General features: G+C 44.9%; 1 protein-coding gene across 3 annotated transcripts in view; it reads right to left on the reverse strand.

The window, feature by feature from the left end:
• Window positions 1-1,123: 1,123 nt before the first annotated feature.
• ZNF831 (zinc finger protein 831) overlaps window positions 1,124-15,797 on the reverse strand; it is a 101,665-nt gene continuing 86,991 nt past the window's right edge. For 2 of the 3 annotated variants that reach the window (XM_079943920.1, XM_079943919.1), the window contains 2 exons: window positions 6,947-7,113; window positions 1,124-6,208 (listed from right to left, as the gene is read on the reverse strand). In XM_079943920.1, the coding sequence (XP_079800046.1) occupies window positions 5,363-6,208; window positions 6,947-7,113 (1,013 nt within the window). In that variant the 3' untranslated portion in view covers window positions 1,124-5,362. The remainder of the gene's footprint in view (window positions 6,209-6,946; window positions 7,114-15,797) is intronic. The other variant, XM_079943922.1, reaches the window with a different exon arrangement.

Consider the following 15,797-nt stretch of genomic DNA (forward strand, 5'->3'; position numbering starts at 1 on the left):
CCACATGCCGTGGAGCGGCTGGGCCCGTGAGCCATGGTCGCTGGGCCTGCGCGTCCGGAGCCTGTGCTCCGCAACGGGAGAGGCCACAACAGTGAGAGGCCCACGTACTGCAAAAAAAACCAACAAAAAACAAAAACAAAAAACGGAGTAACTCAAGAACTAACAACACATGTACCTTTTAGATTAGCTCCATGCTTCCCCTGAGTGTGGGGTGTGTGCCAGGTAGTACAAAGGTGATATTTAACTGGTACATGGATAACCAGTCTTAATACTTTTATTTTAATGCATATCAGAAGATACACACAACTACCAAATTAAGGTTATTTCACAGATATTATTACTTAGGAAAAGAATAGCTTCTTTAAGACAAAGATGATTTAAATGAAAGTATTAATAATGTACCCACATGTGGACACATATGGCCAAAAGCAGTAAGATGGTTCTCAAATGATGGAAATTTGGAAATAATGGATTAATTTATCACTATTAGAGTTTGATAAGTTAGCAAAAAAGCTATGAAGATCCATCAGTTGGTGTATCTGTTCCTCCCATGTTTCCATTCCCACTTTTTCTCCCAATGCATCGTGTCTTCATTGACTTCACGTGGCTTCAGGAGGTATAGACATAGAAGAATATTGTGTTGGTATGTAAAATAAGTCTACTTGTTCTTGCCAAGAGTACATGATTTATCTTCATAAGGAGGCACTGCTTTGAATTACAGATTTTTTTCTCTGCTAATGAATAACATTAATTATCTAAGCAACATCAATTCTAAGGGGAAAACTTTGGGATTATTGCACTGCGGATAGTGCCCTCGTGTGGCTTCAAACTTTAGCTACATTTAGGAATTTAAAAACACATTTCTAAGTTATGAACCATAAAATATGGCAGACAATGACAGAAGAGACACATGGGAAAAGAAAACAGCACAAGAAAATGTGATAATTTGCCATAACCTAATCCTTTCGTTGAGTGGAATGGGATACCAATATGGCGGCCAGGACGCTTGGTCAACTATTTAGGAATAATCAGACATCCAATTTACATAGGACATTCTTTGTGGTAGTTTTGGTTAAAATGTGAACAAATCACACAAGGCATTTTCATTTTCAGTTTTATTTTTATCAAAACAAAATAATTTAGCCATATAAAGAAGGAAATACATTTAAACAAACCACCAAGAAGCCAATAGCTTCTTGGTTGTGAACAATCAATAGAGTAGTAAGTTCTGAAGAGTTGACTGCATATATAAGGTATTGAGTCATCCTCTAGGGCCTCAACTGACTGAGGCTGACTATTTTCCCTGGTTTCTTTTCTTCCAGTGGTGAAGTAATATGCTCAATGTTCTATACTTCAGATTGAATTATATGTATTCCCACATAAGTACAAAGCATGGGTGGAAAGGACTGTACAAGGTACAAACCTGGCACTGGATTTTTTGGGTCCTGACACCTATGTTCAACGAGTATCTGAAAGAGAAGGGCAAAAACTTGTGCTTATGTATTGAGAGATGTAGTGTTTCAAAAGCCGAAGAGTCTCCCTCAAGAATTATGGGAATCACAACTGAAGTGAGAAGAAATACACAAGCCCTGTTTGCTGTGGTTGTAGAAACATGGTCACCATAGGGCCAGGCAGACCGTTTTCTCCTCACCATATTGAATTATGTCTGGGGATCTGAGCAGTGGTACATCCCGATAATGATGAGTTTCCATAACTATAGAAATCGGCTGCACCAGGCAAATTTTGTGCAAAATGCACATTTCTATGCTGGGGAAAAAATGAATAATGTGATCATTCTAAGTAATGAATGTAAATGCAAGGAAATACGTTTTGGCGTGAGGCTGCAAATCGTTCACCGGTCATGCCAAGAACTGTGGCCACGATGCGTTTTTACAAGGCCACTCTTCCCATCTGAGCTTTAGAGGAGGGATTTTAGGAAAGGGAAGTTTAACTTGCCCTCAGGTACCCATCATGCTATTGACAGGGTTTTGATTCGAATCTAGAAGCACCAATCCCCTGTCTTGTTTCATCTCTTGACAAATGAACCATAGGTTCTTCTGGATTGTGAAGTAAAGGATATTAGCTTCGTCCAGAATCTCAAATGCAACAGGAGACATGAGTTGTCTCCATCATGCTTTACAACAAGGAGGATTCAGGTTGTCCATCAAAAAGCACATGACGTTAAGAGCCACTTAACAGTATAGGTTGCCAAGGGGGAACATGAAAGCTCTTTTCTCTATGCATCTTCATCAAGTGAGATCTGGCCAGGTGTAGGTACAGCTGGAGAAAGAAACTTGGCAGTGTCTCGAGCATCATGGTTAGTGGCATTTGTATACCTTGCTCTGAGAGAAAAGGAAAGAATTCAAAGTGCCCTTTATCTTAGTCGGTACCAGCATCCCAGGAGTTATTCTCTGTGGGAGAAGCTGAGACACCACGGGTTAAGGCCTTACCTGAAGGTACAATGAAATTAGCAGTACTGGGGAGAAAGGGGGAATCCCTGATCTTTAAACTCTAGTTTGCCCTGTTCTAAAATAAATTTGTCTTCCCTGAACCATTACACAGCACACACTTGCAGAGTCACTGCAGCAATGATCAATCCATATTACTGAAGTTTTATTTTCAATAACCCAAACTGGGTTCTAGATCACTGATACTATCTTTTAAATGTATCCCTATAGTTGCATTCCACTTTAAGAAAAACCCTAGGAAAGTTAACATTTATAAAATCAGAGATTGTTTGTTGATTTATAAAAGAGTTTTTCATTAAAAAAAATATTCACCTTGGGATGATTTTCAGTAGCCAAGTCCCCTCGGGTCATTCAAAATACATTAAAAAAATTTTTTTTAAACCCACTGAAATATAGCTTTTCACAAATTCATGTTGATATAAAGTAAGGTACACTTGTAAAACATTGCCGCCAACTAGCTAAATGACCAGCTGAGACAGGAAATTTTGGTAACCTGCTCACTCTTGTATGAGAGACACGGGGAGTTGGAGATGGAATCAATGTTGCGTCATGTTTGATGGAGGTTGGGATGTGGCAGCCAGCATCCGTGGCTCGTAGAAGGATCAAGCTTCCGCCTAACCTGACTATCCTGAGGTCGGCGCTACTGGGAGCAGTGACTCACTGACCTCAGTCCAGTGGTCCAGCCAACAGCTCCGCAGCCGTCCAGGAGAGAAGCATCTGGATGACCAGTACCTCCCAACACAAAGTAAACCAATCCAGCCCACAGACATGTTGTCTTCCACTCACACAGTAGTGTTCTGTTTTTGCTTCTAATTTTTGCATTATGAGCCACCGTTTAGAAATGGGTTGACTGCACCCCCAAATCTAGAGCTCTGGAGAAAAAAACACATTAGAAGGAGCTTCCCCGAGCTCACATTCTTCAAAAAAATAATTGGCTTTAGTTCCCCACAGCCCCCTCCCAAACTCCTTGAGCGCAGGACCCTTTCCCACGGGGACCACCTCCGAGCCACTCGCACAAGGGTCGGGGCCTGAGGTCACATTCGGCACATCTTGTCTTACTCTCTTCTTCCCAGTCGGAGAAACAGGCGCTGAGAGGGCCTGAGTCTTCGCCAAGATGCCCCAGCCAGCTCAGGACAAGGTCCCTTTCTCTCCCTCCAGGATTCAGACCATTTTCCTAGACCTCTCTCTCATTATAGTGGCACGGACGATCCAATGGGTAGATAACGACATCACTTCTGTTTGGTTTAGAAAGTCCATGCACTGAATGCTTAGCATACTTTTACCTCCCTTCTCATGTTTTCCTTGGCTGGGCTTGAAATCACTCGGCTACGTATGAGTGCATCTGAAATGACCACAGACATATGCTAAGTCACCCGGGGCAGCTAGTCCCACCCTGACGTTTCTAGAGTTACCCTAAAATTGGAAAACTCACTTGAAGATACGTGAAATCGGACCATCCTTCGTCACAGACAAGGACGTATTAAAGCATCTTCGTGCACGTGAGATGTTCTGCATTGCTGCCCCGCCTTTGAATTACAAGATGTCACATGAACATCCTTACATCAAAGTGAAGCCAAAAGAGCTCGGCTATAAATTTCAAATTGTACAAAACCATACCAAAAGCAAGTATAAAATTTTATTGGAATGCAGCAGTGTAAATGTCTTGAAGTTTTTCCTCTCCCGTTTAAGGAGGAGGAGAAGAGCGCAGTTAATCGGAGGCTTTGCTCACTGCGTCGTGTGACGCAGATCACCTATTTTCTTCTGCACAGGGGCGCACGGGCTTGGAACACTGGCGAATTTTCTCTGTGCTGTTCTGACTTGCACAATACAGAGGCTGATTTAATTTGACAGCAAAGTAACACCAAGCCCCCAAAATAAAATTACTGAGATGTAAAACAGCGTCAAAACTCCAATTAGTTTTGTATCCTTGAAGCTTCTGGAGGAAATCTAAAAGGCTCCCATCACGATGAGCAGGCATCAATTTAAGCTGCAGAGATTACTAAAATGTAACCCTCTAATTGAAATTGCTCGGAGCACAATATGACAGAAAGAATCAGAGGAAAATAAGTGAATTTTTCCCCCTCAAAAATGACTCATTACAGAGACTGTTCTATTAACTTTTAACACAACGTTCCTTTTGCAAGAACTGGAAAAACCAAGGGTGTCAGAGGTCTTCACAGAAAAGGCACTGGGCACAAGAGCTGTACATGCTTGTGTCACTGAATCATATATAAGCACTGACCATTTGTGCAACACTGAAAGATACTTAGTATTTCACCAGATCATGGGCATTTTGAAGTATATTTACAACTCCCATTAAGGAGGCAAATTATTGGGACCAAACTTCAGTTTTTGAATGAATCTGGATTTTGTCTCCAGAATAAACAGAAGTGTCTCGATGCCCAGTTCACACCCCATCTCTTCTGCAAGCTACCCCAGTTTTCCCAAGTATGCTCACTCCCTTTGAAGCCAACCCCCAGCTCACTAACAGAGGAAACCTGTCACCTTGACTCTGGGGGGGTTCACATTTGTTCGGAAACAAGTCGATCGTGGCTCTCTGGGTCAATGCCATTTTCCCAGATGAGGCAGTGAAGGACCAATGCAGTGGATACAGCTGGGAGTCAAGCCACAGTCACTGTGTAGGTCAAGACTTCTTAGACCTTGCTTCACTGCCAGCTTTGCCCAGCCTGGTGCCTTGTGAGCAGGGCCTCTTGGGAAGGGTGAAGCTGCGTTTGGGGTTCAGAGTTGGTTGGGGAGCTCTTAGAAAGACCCCCAAATGGCTTTCCTCTCTGTAGGGGCTTCATGAATAGAGTTCACTTCTCCTGCCCGCTTGACGGCATTTACTGTGAAGCATCATCTGTCTTTGACCGTGGACGCATCTTTCTCTGGAAGTTTCAGATCTCTATCACCAACCGATCTTCATCATCGCTGCTGGTGTCGCTGAACTCCACGCGAGTTTGCTTTCTCATTCCTTCCAAACTCCTCTTCCTGAGGGTTTTTGAAGGGGCTGCAGGGATCTCCGTGGGCTGCCCTGGGCTAGACGGAACCACACCATCCTTTAGAGCGATGAATCCAGATCCTTGACATTTCCCACTGTCATTTCCTACAGGAGGGCAGGGGACCCGCACTTCCCCACACCCGTATTTCCCCCCCGAAGGGAAAAATGTCTTGTGTTTCCCTTCCTCTTGGTGTGAACTAGCTGAACCTGGTCCTGAAGCTGGTATTTCAAGATGAGTTTTTCCAGTGGACCCCAGTGGAACTGAACCTGAAAGTCTCTGCCCAGATGAAGGTTTCCCTGGCAAGAGTGATGGGGACACACCCTCTGCTATCGCTTTTCTGTCGGGGGAGCTTTGTGTCAGAGTCTCCCTTGCACCCTGGCTGTGGTCTTGTGGTTCCACACTGTGAATTCCCAGGGTTGTGTGATCTGCTCTTTTCCCCAGAGAAGGACAAAAGGCAGCCACAGAGGTAGCAAGGTCATGGCAGAGAGAGGTTCCTTTGGACTCAAAGGAAGAAGGTTCTTGAGCATCTGAGGAAATGCGTGGTGTGGGGTCTGTTGAGACTTGCTCCTGGGGGGGCGGCAGGTGAGTCTCAGGCAATCCCATGTGCAGACCTTTGCCACGGGCTGGAAGTCTGTCATTAGCCACTGCCACCAAGGAGTCGGATGGCAGAGATGATCCTGACCTCATAGCTGTATTCTGAGGACGACGACCCCCACGCTCACCGGCAGATGGAGAAATCTCCTGCAGCAGTGTGCAAAGGAAAATAAATGGAGGGACAAAAGGTTAATTGGTACCAAAAAACTTGTGGTCAGAAACGTGGTCCTCAATGGGAACAAGGTCTGGAGGTCTTAATGATTCTTTACAGAGCCTGAACTTCGATACAGCGTTCTCATCAGTTTTCATTAATAACTAATTGATGCATTAACTCCAGTAAAGTTCCGTGTTGACACACAATAAGCTACTGACACAGCTCTGTATTTGTATCTGGCCTTGTGAAAACCCAGCCACTCAATTATCCAACCGGTTCCGAGCATCCGATTTTAAATCATCGCTGCTCCTGCGGCGGGTGTGCTACTTTATAGTACCGTGCATTTGAGTGTTTCCAGATTAGTGGTTTTTCAAGGCGCGGTCTGGACTATAGCATTTTCATGTTTCTCAGCCCAAAGCCCCCCAGTCTGCCTGGCATTGATGCCGCATTGCAGTGACCTCCGCAGGGTGACAGGCATCTCTATTCAGGTACGAAATAATAAGGGACTTGGGATTTTTTAATCAACTGTGAGATCATCCCAAGTTCACAGCCCAAGTCGCCGTCTGATTGAGCGCAATGTCTGGAGGCGTCTGTTTGCCTCACGGGGTTTCTGTGCCAGGAAACCTCTAGGTGGCCCAAGCGAGTTTTGCCACACTGGACACTAACAAGAAAAAAGAGGCATAAATCTAGAAAAGAGATAGGCAGAGACCGCTCAGAACCACAGTTCCCACCTTCGAGGTTGATCTGTCTGTTTCCCTGACAGCTCTTGGACTTGGGTGAGGACAGGAGCTTCCCGAGCTGTGTCTGTTGCCCTCCTTCCTCTCCTCCTTCTCTCCGTCCCCAACACAAAGAGAGGATTCTGAGGCAGCACAAGGTGGCTCCCCTGACAGATTTAGACCTAAAAAGGGGGGAGGCACATGGATATACACCTGAAGTTATAAAGTCAGCCAACAGTCATTTCCTAGGAGTTGATCTGTGTCTTCACGACCAGCTCTGAACTCATAGCCTCCTCTCACGCGGTGTATCTGGGAAATGGATTTGCCGTGAAACGGTTCACGTGGTCAAGCAAAACGTCTCCACTTCTGATAAGGAAAGAAATGGCAAAACCAATTCCCAAGGCAGAAAACCCCCTTGATTACAGATATTTGAGAAGATATTTCATGTGAATCTTTTTTTCATCAAAGTCATCTTCCTGGCCACATGGGTTAATTTTGGATCGGTCTGAATTCTCTGGCCATTCAACTGAGGGTCGAGAGTAGAAATTTCCCTATCATGTAGGATGCCTTAGTCTCCATGAGGGCGCTGACAGCAGGAGGGAGGTTGGTTTTTGTGTTGCTGTGGTTCTGTGGTGGTGTTTGTGATGTGTGGGGGGAGAGGGGTGACAAAGATATGGCCTTGACAACATCCCCGAAACAGCATCTCCCTTTCAGGGGAAGAGCTGCCCTTCCCTCGTCCTTCATCGGTACTCTCTCCTCCATTTTGTCATATTGGCCTGGGATACAAGTCCGAAGGACCACAGAGTTTCAGCAAGTAGATCCCATCATGAGAGGAGATCAGAAAAACATTCTAGAAGAGCTGTGTCACCAGAGAAAAGCATTCAACCCACTTTTACACCTGCTTTTAGCTTGATTAACGTTACACATGCCCAGAGTTTTTAAAAGTCAAGTGTTTCTGTGTATCAAGAGAAACAGCCACACCTGCCCACCCACTCATCTTTTCCCACTTTGGATTCCTTTTGTATTTATCTCCTTCTCTCCTAAGAACAAGCGCGTAGCACCCCTCCTGGATTCCCCGTTTCCGGTTTGGAGGATAGCCTATGACGTCATGAGGGGAGAGGAGGGTTTAGGACGAGCTCCCCCGTCCACAATCCTTATCACCTGCACACCTGGGCACACCCCCTCCCCTCTCTTCTCTCTACAGTCATACGACTATGATGTCATAATTTTGTTTAGGATATCCAGTGTTTACATCGCTATGCTGAGGAACACGCTCTTCACCACCAAGCCAGGTAGCGTGCTGTGATTACATTGCCTTTCTTGCCAGCACTGTTCTCCCTGGAGTTAATCATTATTTTGTCTTTTTCTTTTGCTTACTTTTTTGTATGGACTTATTCCTAAAATCATCCTCCCACCTCCTTCCCTGTGGTCTTTTATTTCATTTATTAGGTTCCATTTCATTTCCTTGGAAATCTGTCTCTCAAAACTTTCTGACCTGCTCCCAGTGGACCACTGCTCCCTTGGCCTGATGGGGGCTGAGCCCGTGCGCCACCCTCATCCTGGCAATTTTCTTCACCTCCTTGGTTCCTGGACACCCACGCTTCTTTTTCCTGGGTTTACTCTGTCTGCATTCTTTCTTAACGCAAAACTTCCAGCAGCTTCATGAGAAAGGGTGAAATAAAATTGTTTAGACTTTAATTGGCTACTTGTCTGGGTATAGCTGTCTGAATTAAAATTCATCTTCCTTCAGTAGAGCTCAGCTCCACTGAGCTCTAGTTGTTGAGAAGTCTGGAGCCAACATGATTCATGGTTCCCGATCCTTTGGAGGAAACCTTCTGGTTTCTCTCTCTCTGGAAACTCCTAAACTCTTTTTATGCCAGTGTTACCGTGGTCCTGGGTCTATTTCCATTCATTGTCAGGACATTCAGTGGGCCCTTTCAACGTGAACCACGTCTTTCCATTTTAGAAAAATATGTTATTTCTTTGATACATTTTTTTCCTTATTTTTTGTCTTTTCTTTTTCTAGAACTGCTCTTCGTAGGTTATTGGACATCTTGATCTAATCCTCTATTTTTCTTATCTTTTCTCTCCTATTTTCTAATTCTTTGTCTTTTTCACTTGGGACAATTCTTTCAACTTTCTATTTCAACTCAGTGGTGTCCGTGTCTGCTATCATGTTTTTAATTTCATTATTATTATTAATTATTATTATTCCTTCTTTATAGCATCCTGTTACTATTTCATGGCTCCAACATCTTCCCTTCTGTCTCAGGCAAGATTAACAATGATCTGTTGTCACTGTTATTGCTGAAGTTCGCCTCTTCCTATATTGTCTCTCTTTCTTCCAAGTTCCTTTGTTTCTGTATGTTTTTATCTCTCTCCTTCCCACTAAAGGCTTCCCTGAGATACCCGGCAATCTTAACTACCTGCTCATGTTTAGGAAATAGGCACTGAAAAACTGGTTAGAAACACTTTACAAGCATAAAATGTCAATCGTGGACCTCCCTGCAGGGTTATCTGGTTGCCCTGTTGATGTGGGGAGACCTGAAGTAATCCCCGTTAGGTCTTCCACACAGGCCGGTCGGCTTCTGCCCAAGGAGTTCTCTGATCTCCTGCCTGGAAAGTGTAAGGCAGGTCCCAGCATCCTGCAGTCGGAATTGGGATTGAGAGCGGGGCCTCGATGTGCAGTGCCAGCCTTTGCTTAAACCCCCTGTTTTCAGTACAGCCCCCTTGCTCCCCAGCATTTTGTAGAGTCTCCAGAGAGTAAGCCCAGAGTCTTATCTGGGGGCGAGAGCGAGAGCGAGGGACGTGACCAGGCTCTGAGAAGCAGGGGCGGGGTGCAGATCTGGGGGGGGGGTGGTTTGAATGCTGCTGATTCTTTCAACCAACGCTCCTGTTTTCAGCCCCACCTGGTACCATGGATTTCTGAATGTCTAGGGCTTGACCACTGTTAAACAAGGATTAAGTTCACTTGGGTCTGCTAATCAGTGACCACTTAGCCTCTGCATTCCAGCCCCTACAACCATGGCGCCATTTCTTCTCCGGTCATCTTGTCCCCTTGGGCCTGGGCATTCCAAACACATTCCTTCACTAATGTCTGGGAGGGAAGTGTAGGAAGTGTATGTGCTCTGTCCTCCACCTTGATCCCAAAAGAACAGACCTACTTCTTATACCCCCAGGGGTAGGTCACTAAGATGATCGAGCACACTAATCTTGAGCAGATCAACTTTAAAAATCCATCAACGTTGCGACAATTTGGGAAAGGAAGCAATGATTTTTCCTTTAATACAAACAATCTTCACTTGTGCACCACGTTACTGAGATCACCTAAAGATGCAGCACCGGGGTCTTTGGTATTTCATTCATCCGCTCAACAGACATGTCCTGGGCTCCTTCAAGGAACCAGGTACCATGTTCAACCCTGAGGAATTGGAGGACAAGACGAAGGTGCCCTGGCCCTCAGGAGCCTCTGTTCCGACGGGGAAGAGAAACAGAGACAAGTAAGATAATTGAGGTTGTGACGGGGGTCACGAAGGAAATAAACAGGGGGGGACCCCAGAGAGGAACGATACACAGGAGGCTATGACAAAGATGCAATAAACAGGAGAGGGTAGAGTAATAACAAAAGTGATGATAAACAGGGAATATTATAGAGAGTAACAGTCCCTGAAGGGCAGATTACAGAGAGTAACTGGCTTGCCTAGTTGAGGAAGGCATCTCTGAGAAGGTGACACCTGAAATGAGACCTTCAGGATAAGAATGGCCCTCAAAGGCCATTCCGGACAACGGAGGAACAGAGGCAGGGGCCCTGCGGCGGGATGGAGCTGGGAGGATTAAGGAATCAGTGGATGGCGGTGGTGGAAAGACGGTGGTGAGGGAGCCACCAAGGGCTCAGATCTTGTAGGGTGCAGGCAGCCCTGGGAGGGGGTTTACATTTTATTCTTCATTCATTGTGAAGAAACCAGTGTTTCCAGCAAGAGGTCTACACCTTCTAACGAGGCACTTGGCTACTATATGGAGACTGAAGAAGGAGAGAGGGGAATAGGATGGGAAAACCAGTTACAAGGTTCCCAAAGTAGTCTAGGGGGCCAGGTGAGATGACTTGGCTAGGGCAGTGGAAATAGAAATGGAGAAAATGGATGGATCTGAGATCCATCTGCATTCTCACCTATGAAAAATCACCCAAAGACCACAATGATGAAAAACGTTTCTGGAGCTCCAGAGTTTACCAAGCCCAAGCGCCTCGCTCTAAGTGGATTAAGCTGTGCTCCCACAGTGACAAAACCACCCGGCAATTCATTCAATTCAAAGAAGACGTAAAACCAATTAGTACAGAGAAAATAATCAGATTGGCCAAGCATCTTCTCAGCAGGTCATTTGGGTTTTTAAGCTTAACGAAAAGGTCATGCACGCCTTTGACCAATAACTTCTGACTCATCCGAGGAAGCAAGGGAAGAAAATACATTGATTTAATTTGCCTGTGACCTAACAGTCTACAGAGAAAAGTGCGTTACCTTTAATCATTGTGAAAAATGCCCAAATAATGTCACAGAAGTGTGTTAAGCGAATTGTGACTCTTGAAGAAGGAAAGCATCCTTGCTATTAGATGAATGGTCCTTTTCAAAAGGTCAGTAGGGCTCCAGTCGAGGGTTAAAGCACAGAACGGCATCCTCTTTACGTTTCGGCATCACTCTGGAATCACTTTGTACATCTTCAGAAATTATGGATTCCACCGTCCTATCGCAATCTTTGCGAATTCGACCGCTCTTACGCAATTACCAGAATCTTACTATAGGACCCATCTCTCATCACAGCTCTGTGTGCTGTTCTGCCCCCCCCACCCCGATTAAAGGCTGCGTTTTTAATAATTTCCCTCAGAACTCATTGCCAAACCACGTGGAGAGAGGAAGAGACTGCTTCGTATTGTAGCAAATTTAAATTTAGCCATCTTGGAAAGGCGGCAGGAAACTGTAAAATAATTAGAAGGAAAACGGAGTGAAGAAACAACACGATGAAACTTACAGCTTAACTGGTGACATCTTTAATGTCAAGCCTCCTGCAGGCTGTCTCATTGCGAGGCCTTGTTAAAATGCTAACAGACATATTACTCTATTATATCATTATCTGAAAATGTAAGTAATCTGATGCCTTTTCATCAGTTGCCCCAATATACCCCAAACCTCCATGAATTTGGAGTCCAAAGACGCTGAATTATAAGGAAGGGGCAAAAATGAGTCTATCACGTTGGCCTCATTAAGTAAGCTATAAGCATCAACACGATCCCAGGGGTAATCTCCCAGACTCCTAATTTATCTGAGATGAAATTGTTTACAAGCAACCCTGTCATCGAAGGATGCAAAATGTGCTAGCAATTAAAATGTGCAGTTACTTAAGGAAGGCGGGGCAGAACTCTAAGAGGAATCCCTATGTGGGCAGCTATTTGCTCATATTCCAAATACTAGTTGAGCCCCTTTGAGTCCATATTTTTTGAGCCCATTTATGAGCCCATATGATGGAGCCTAAATATTTATTGAGCACTGACCACAGTCAACGCTCTGTGCCAGGAACTGTGCTGAACACAGGCAATGTATTCAGTGACGGAGGCAGATACCCTCATGGAAATGACAGTCTAATGGGGGGAGAAATTCAGCCAGCAAATAATTACACCAAAAAAAAAAAAAATCACTTACAAATAACAAATGCTGGAGAGGGTATGGAGAAAAGGGAACCCTCCTACACTGCCAGTGGAATGTAAATTGGTGCAGCCACTGTGGAGAACAATATGGAGGTTCCTCAGAAAACTAAAAATAGAGCTACCACGTGACCCAGCAATCCCACTCCTGGACATATATCCAGACAAAACTCTAATTCAGAAAGATACGTGCACCCCTATGTTCATAGCAGCACTATTCACAATAGCCAAGGCATGGAAACAACCTAAATGTCCATCAACAGATGAATGGATAAAGAAGATGTGGTACACATGCACAACGGAATACTACTCAGCCATAAAAAAGAATGAAATAATGCCTTTTGCAGCAATATGGATGGACCTAGAGACTATCATACTAAGTGAAGTAAGTCAGACAAAGACAAACATCATATATCACTTATATGTGGAACCTAAAATATGACAAATGAACTTGTCTACAAAACAGAAACAGACTCACAGACATAGAGGACAGACTTGTGGTTGCCAAAGGGAAGGGAGGGTTGGAGGAGGGATGGACTGGGAGTTTGGGGTTAGCAGATGCAAACTATTATATATAGGATGGATAAACAACAAGGTCCTACTGTATCACATGGGGAACTATATTCAATATCCTGTAATAAACCATAATGGAAAAGAATATGAAAAAAATAAAAGTCCAATCGGAAAAAAAAATCACCAAGTATATGTAGCGAATGCTAGGAAGGAAAAAGCAGAGGGTGCAATGAGATGGTACAACGGGGCCCTGACCCCACCTGTATCCACGGAAATGAGTAAAACCACGCATACTGTGAAACCGTTCCCACATGCCACCTGTTTGGGGCCGGTTTTCTCTCTACCGAGTCTGAATCATTCATTCGAGTAATTATTCAACCAATATTTGTTAAGGCTCTATGGCACACCAGATATCAGACTAAAATTTTCTGCAAGTAAATTCATTTGTTTCTGCAATCGTATTACAATTTTTGTTTATAAGGCCTCTGAAGAAGAAAAAAATACGGCTGAAGATGATGGAGGGAAGAAGCTTTATTCTTCTCAGGCAGGGGCTGGGGACATTCATTCCAATCAGAAAACAATCAGAAGTGGGTGGACTGTAGGACGTGGGGAGCGGCCACCCACTTGAGTCTCACAGGCAGAGAGCGACTTGAGAGACAGCCAGGAAAATATATTGATCGAGTACAGCATCGGGTATTTCTGTGCTACCCTAATGCAGTCTTCGGAAGGTTCGCCTCTAAGTAATCACAAATGAACCTTTTATTTCAGAAACCACTTTCCTTTGTGGTTCTCATCTCTTTTCTATTCCTTTGATGGAAGGCAATGAAGACAAGAACTGTCCCCGCACAGAAATTCTTCACCTAATAGACTATGTTTAGTGCAAATCGGTGTTTAAAATATTGCTTTAAGGGGCTTCACTGGTGGCGCAGCGGTTGAGAGTCCGCCTGCCGTTGCGGGGCGCACGGGTTCGTGCCCCGGTCCGGGAAGATCCCACCTGCCGCGGAGCGGCTGGGCCTGTGAGCCATGGCCGCTGAGCCTGCGCGTCCGGAGCCTGTGCTCCGCAACGGGAGGGGCCACAACAGCGAGAGGCCCGCGTACCGCAAAAAAAAAAAAATCTTGCTTTAAGTTAAAAGTTGTATCCTGTCCAGACAACAAGAGAGTGACTTTAAAATACAGAGTGAAAATAGGATGATGAAATCACGTCAGGAAAAGAGATGATCGAAGAAATGCCATTTGAAACGTTAAATGCCAAGACAGAACACAGCAGCCCATCTAGTCTATGTATTGTTATTTTAAAAGTTTCCTATGGCTAAATGAAAATTGTCTATGAGGGTCCCTTCCTGGGGACCTAATTGATACACTCACAAAAGCTTCTCATCTTGCCTCGAGATTTACACGTTGGAAGGAAGGAGAAATTACCCTGTTTCAGCAATTCCGGAGCTCTGTGACTTAACTAATAGCTTTAGGGAAAGAATTAATACTTCTCTATTAATTCTAATGAGAAAAGATGTAGGAAAGTCATTTGCTCCTGTCAGAGAAGGAGAGAGAAGGCAAAGGGGGAGAAAAGCCCTGGAGAGACCCCCTCCCCAGCCTTGCTGATTCTTCCTGATGCTTGGGAACATTCTGAGGAGAACTCTTGTGAGAACAGAAGGGGAGAAGGGTGCTTGCCCGAGGCCCTAAATCACAAAAAGAAAACCCAAGGGAACAAAGGCAATGTCTCCCTTTCTTCCAGGGACTTATTCAAGCCTCTTCATCCAGTATTTAGAAATTGTACCTTTTACGTGTGTGTGATTAGGTAAAGCTTTTACTTGAGAAACCACCTGGAATCACGGCCGTGTCTACACTTCTGTTCCGGAGATGAAAGGAAAGTGTTTTGATCACTTTCTCCGCTCAGATATTTTCTCGCAATGCGGCGAATGGGGCTGGTTTGAAATATTTCCGTGACTTTAAAGCTTGGTTGTGTACAGAATTCAACAACATTCCTTCAGAACCCGAGACAGAGGCCTACAGGATAGAGAGAAATAATGAAAGTGGCTCAGGAACACGCTGGGAAAAGTTGATCTCAACATCCACCGAAGAAAATGGGATTTGTGGGTCTGTTTGAGCCAGTGGTTTTCAGCCGGAGGTGATGTCCGGGGACTTTCCTGGACATGCGGTACACAGGATGGACCCACGGCCCACCCTGGATGGACCCAGCTGCGAAGGTCAACAGGGCCACGGCTGGGAAACCCTGGTTGAAACCAGGAATCACAAACTCAAAAGCTACAGGGCCAGGCCAATAACAGAAACAAGGGCTTCTGCCTGGGGTGAGGGCTGTGGATGGAGAGGGAGGACAGGCCCAGCCTCCAAGGGCAAGGCTGCCCCTCAGCTCCCACCCACCAAGACCACCGAGGACCAAGCATCCGGTTTGCCAGAACTATCCATTTTCCAAGAGAAACCGGAAATCTGAGTTCCATGATTCCCTTTAAACACTGATAACGAGTTAATTTTCAAACAACAGCGCCGTGCTAACCAACGTATGCGTGGCCTGAGTGCTGCCAAGAGAGGCCAGTGTGAGACCCTTTGTCCATGAAGAGGTTCAAGGGCGCCCACGATGAAGGGAAGGCTTTAGTCTCCACGCAGGCTCTGCTCCTTTGCAGAAGCAGAGTTTCTTTTCAAAAA

The sequence above is a fragment of the Stenella coeruleoalba genome, assembly GCF_951394435.1.
Source record: "Stenella coeruleoalba genome assembly, chromosome: 15".
Lineage (NCBI taxonomy): Eukaryota > Metazoa > Chordata > Mammalia > Artiodactyla > Delphinidae > Stenella > Stenella coeruleoalba.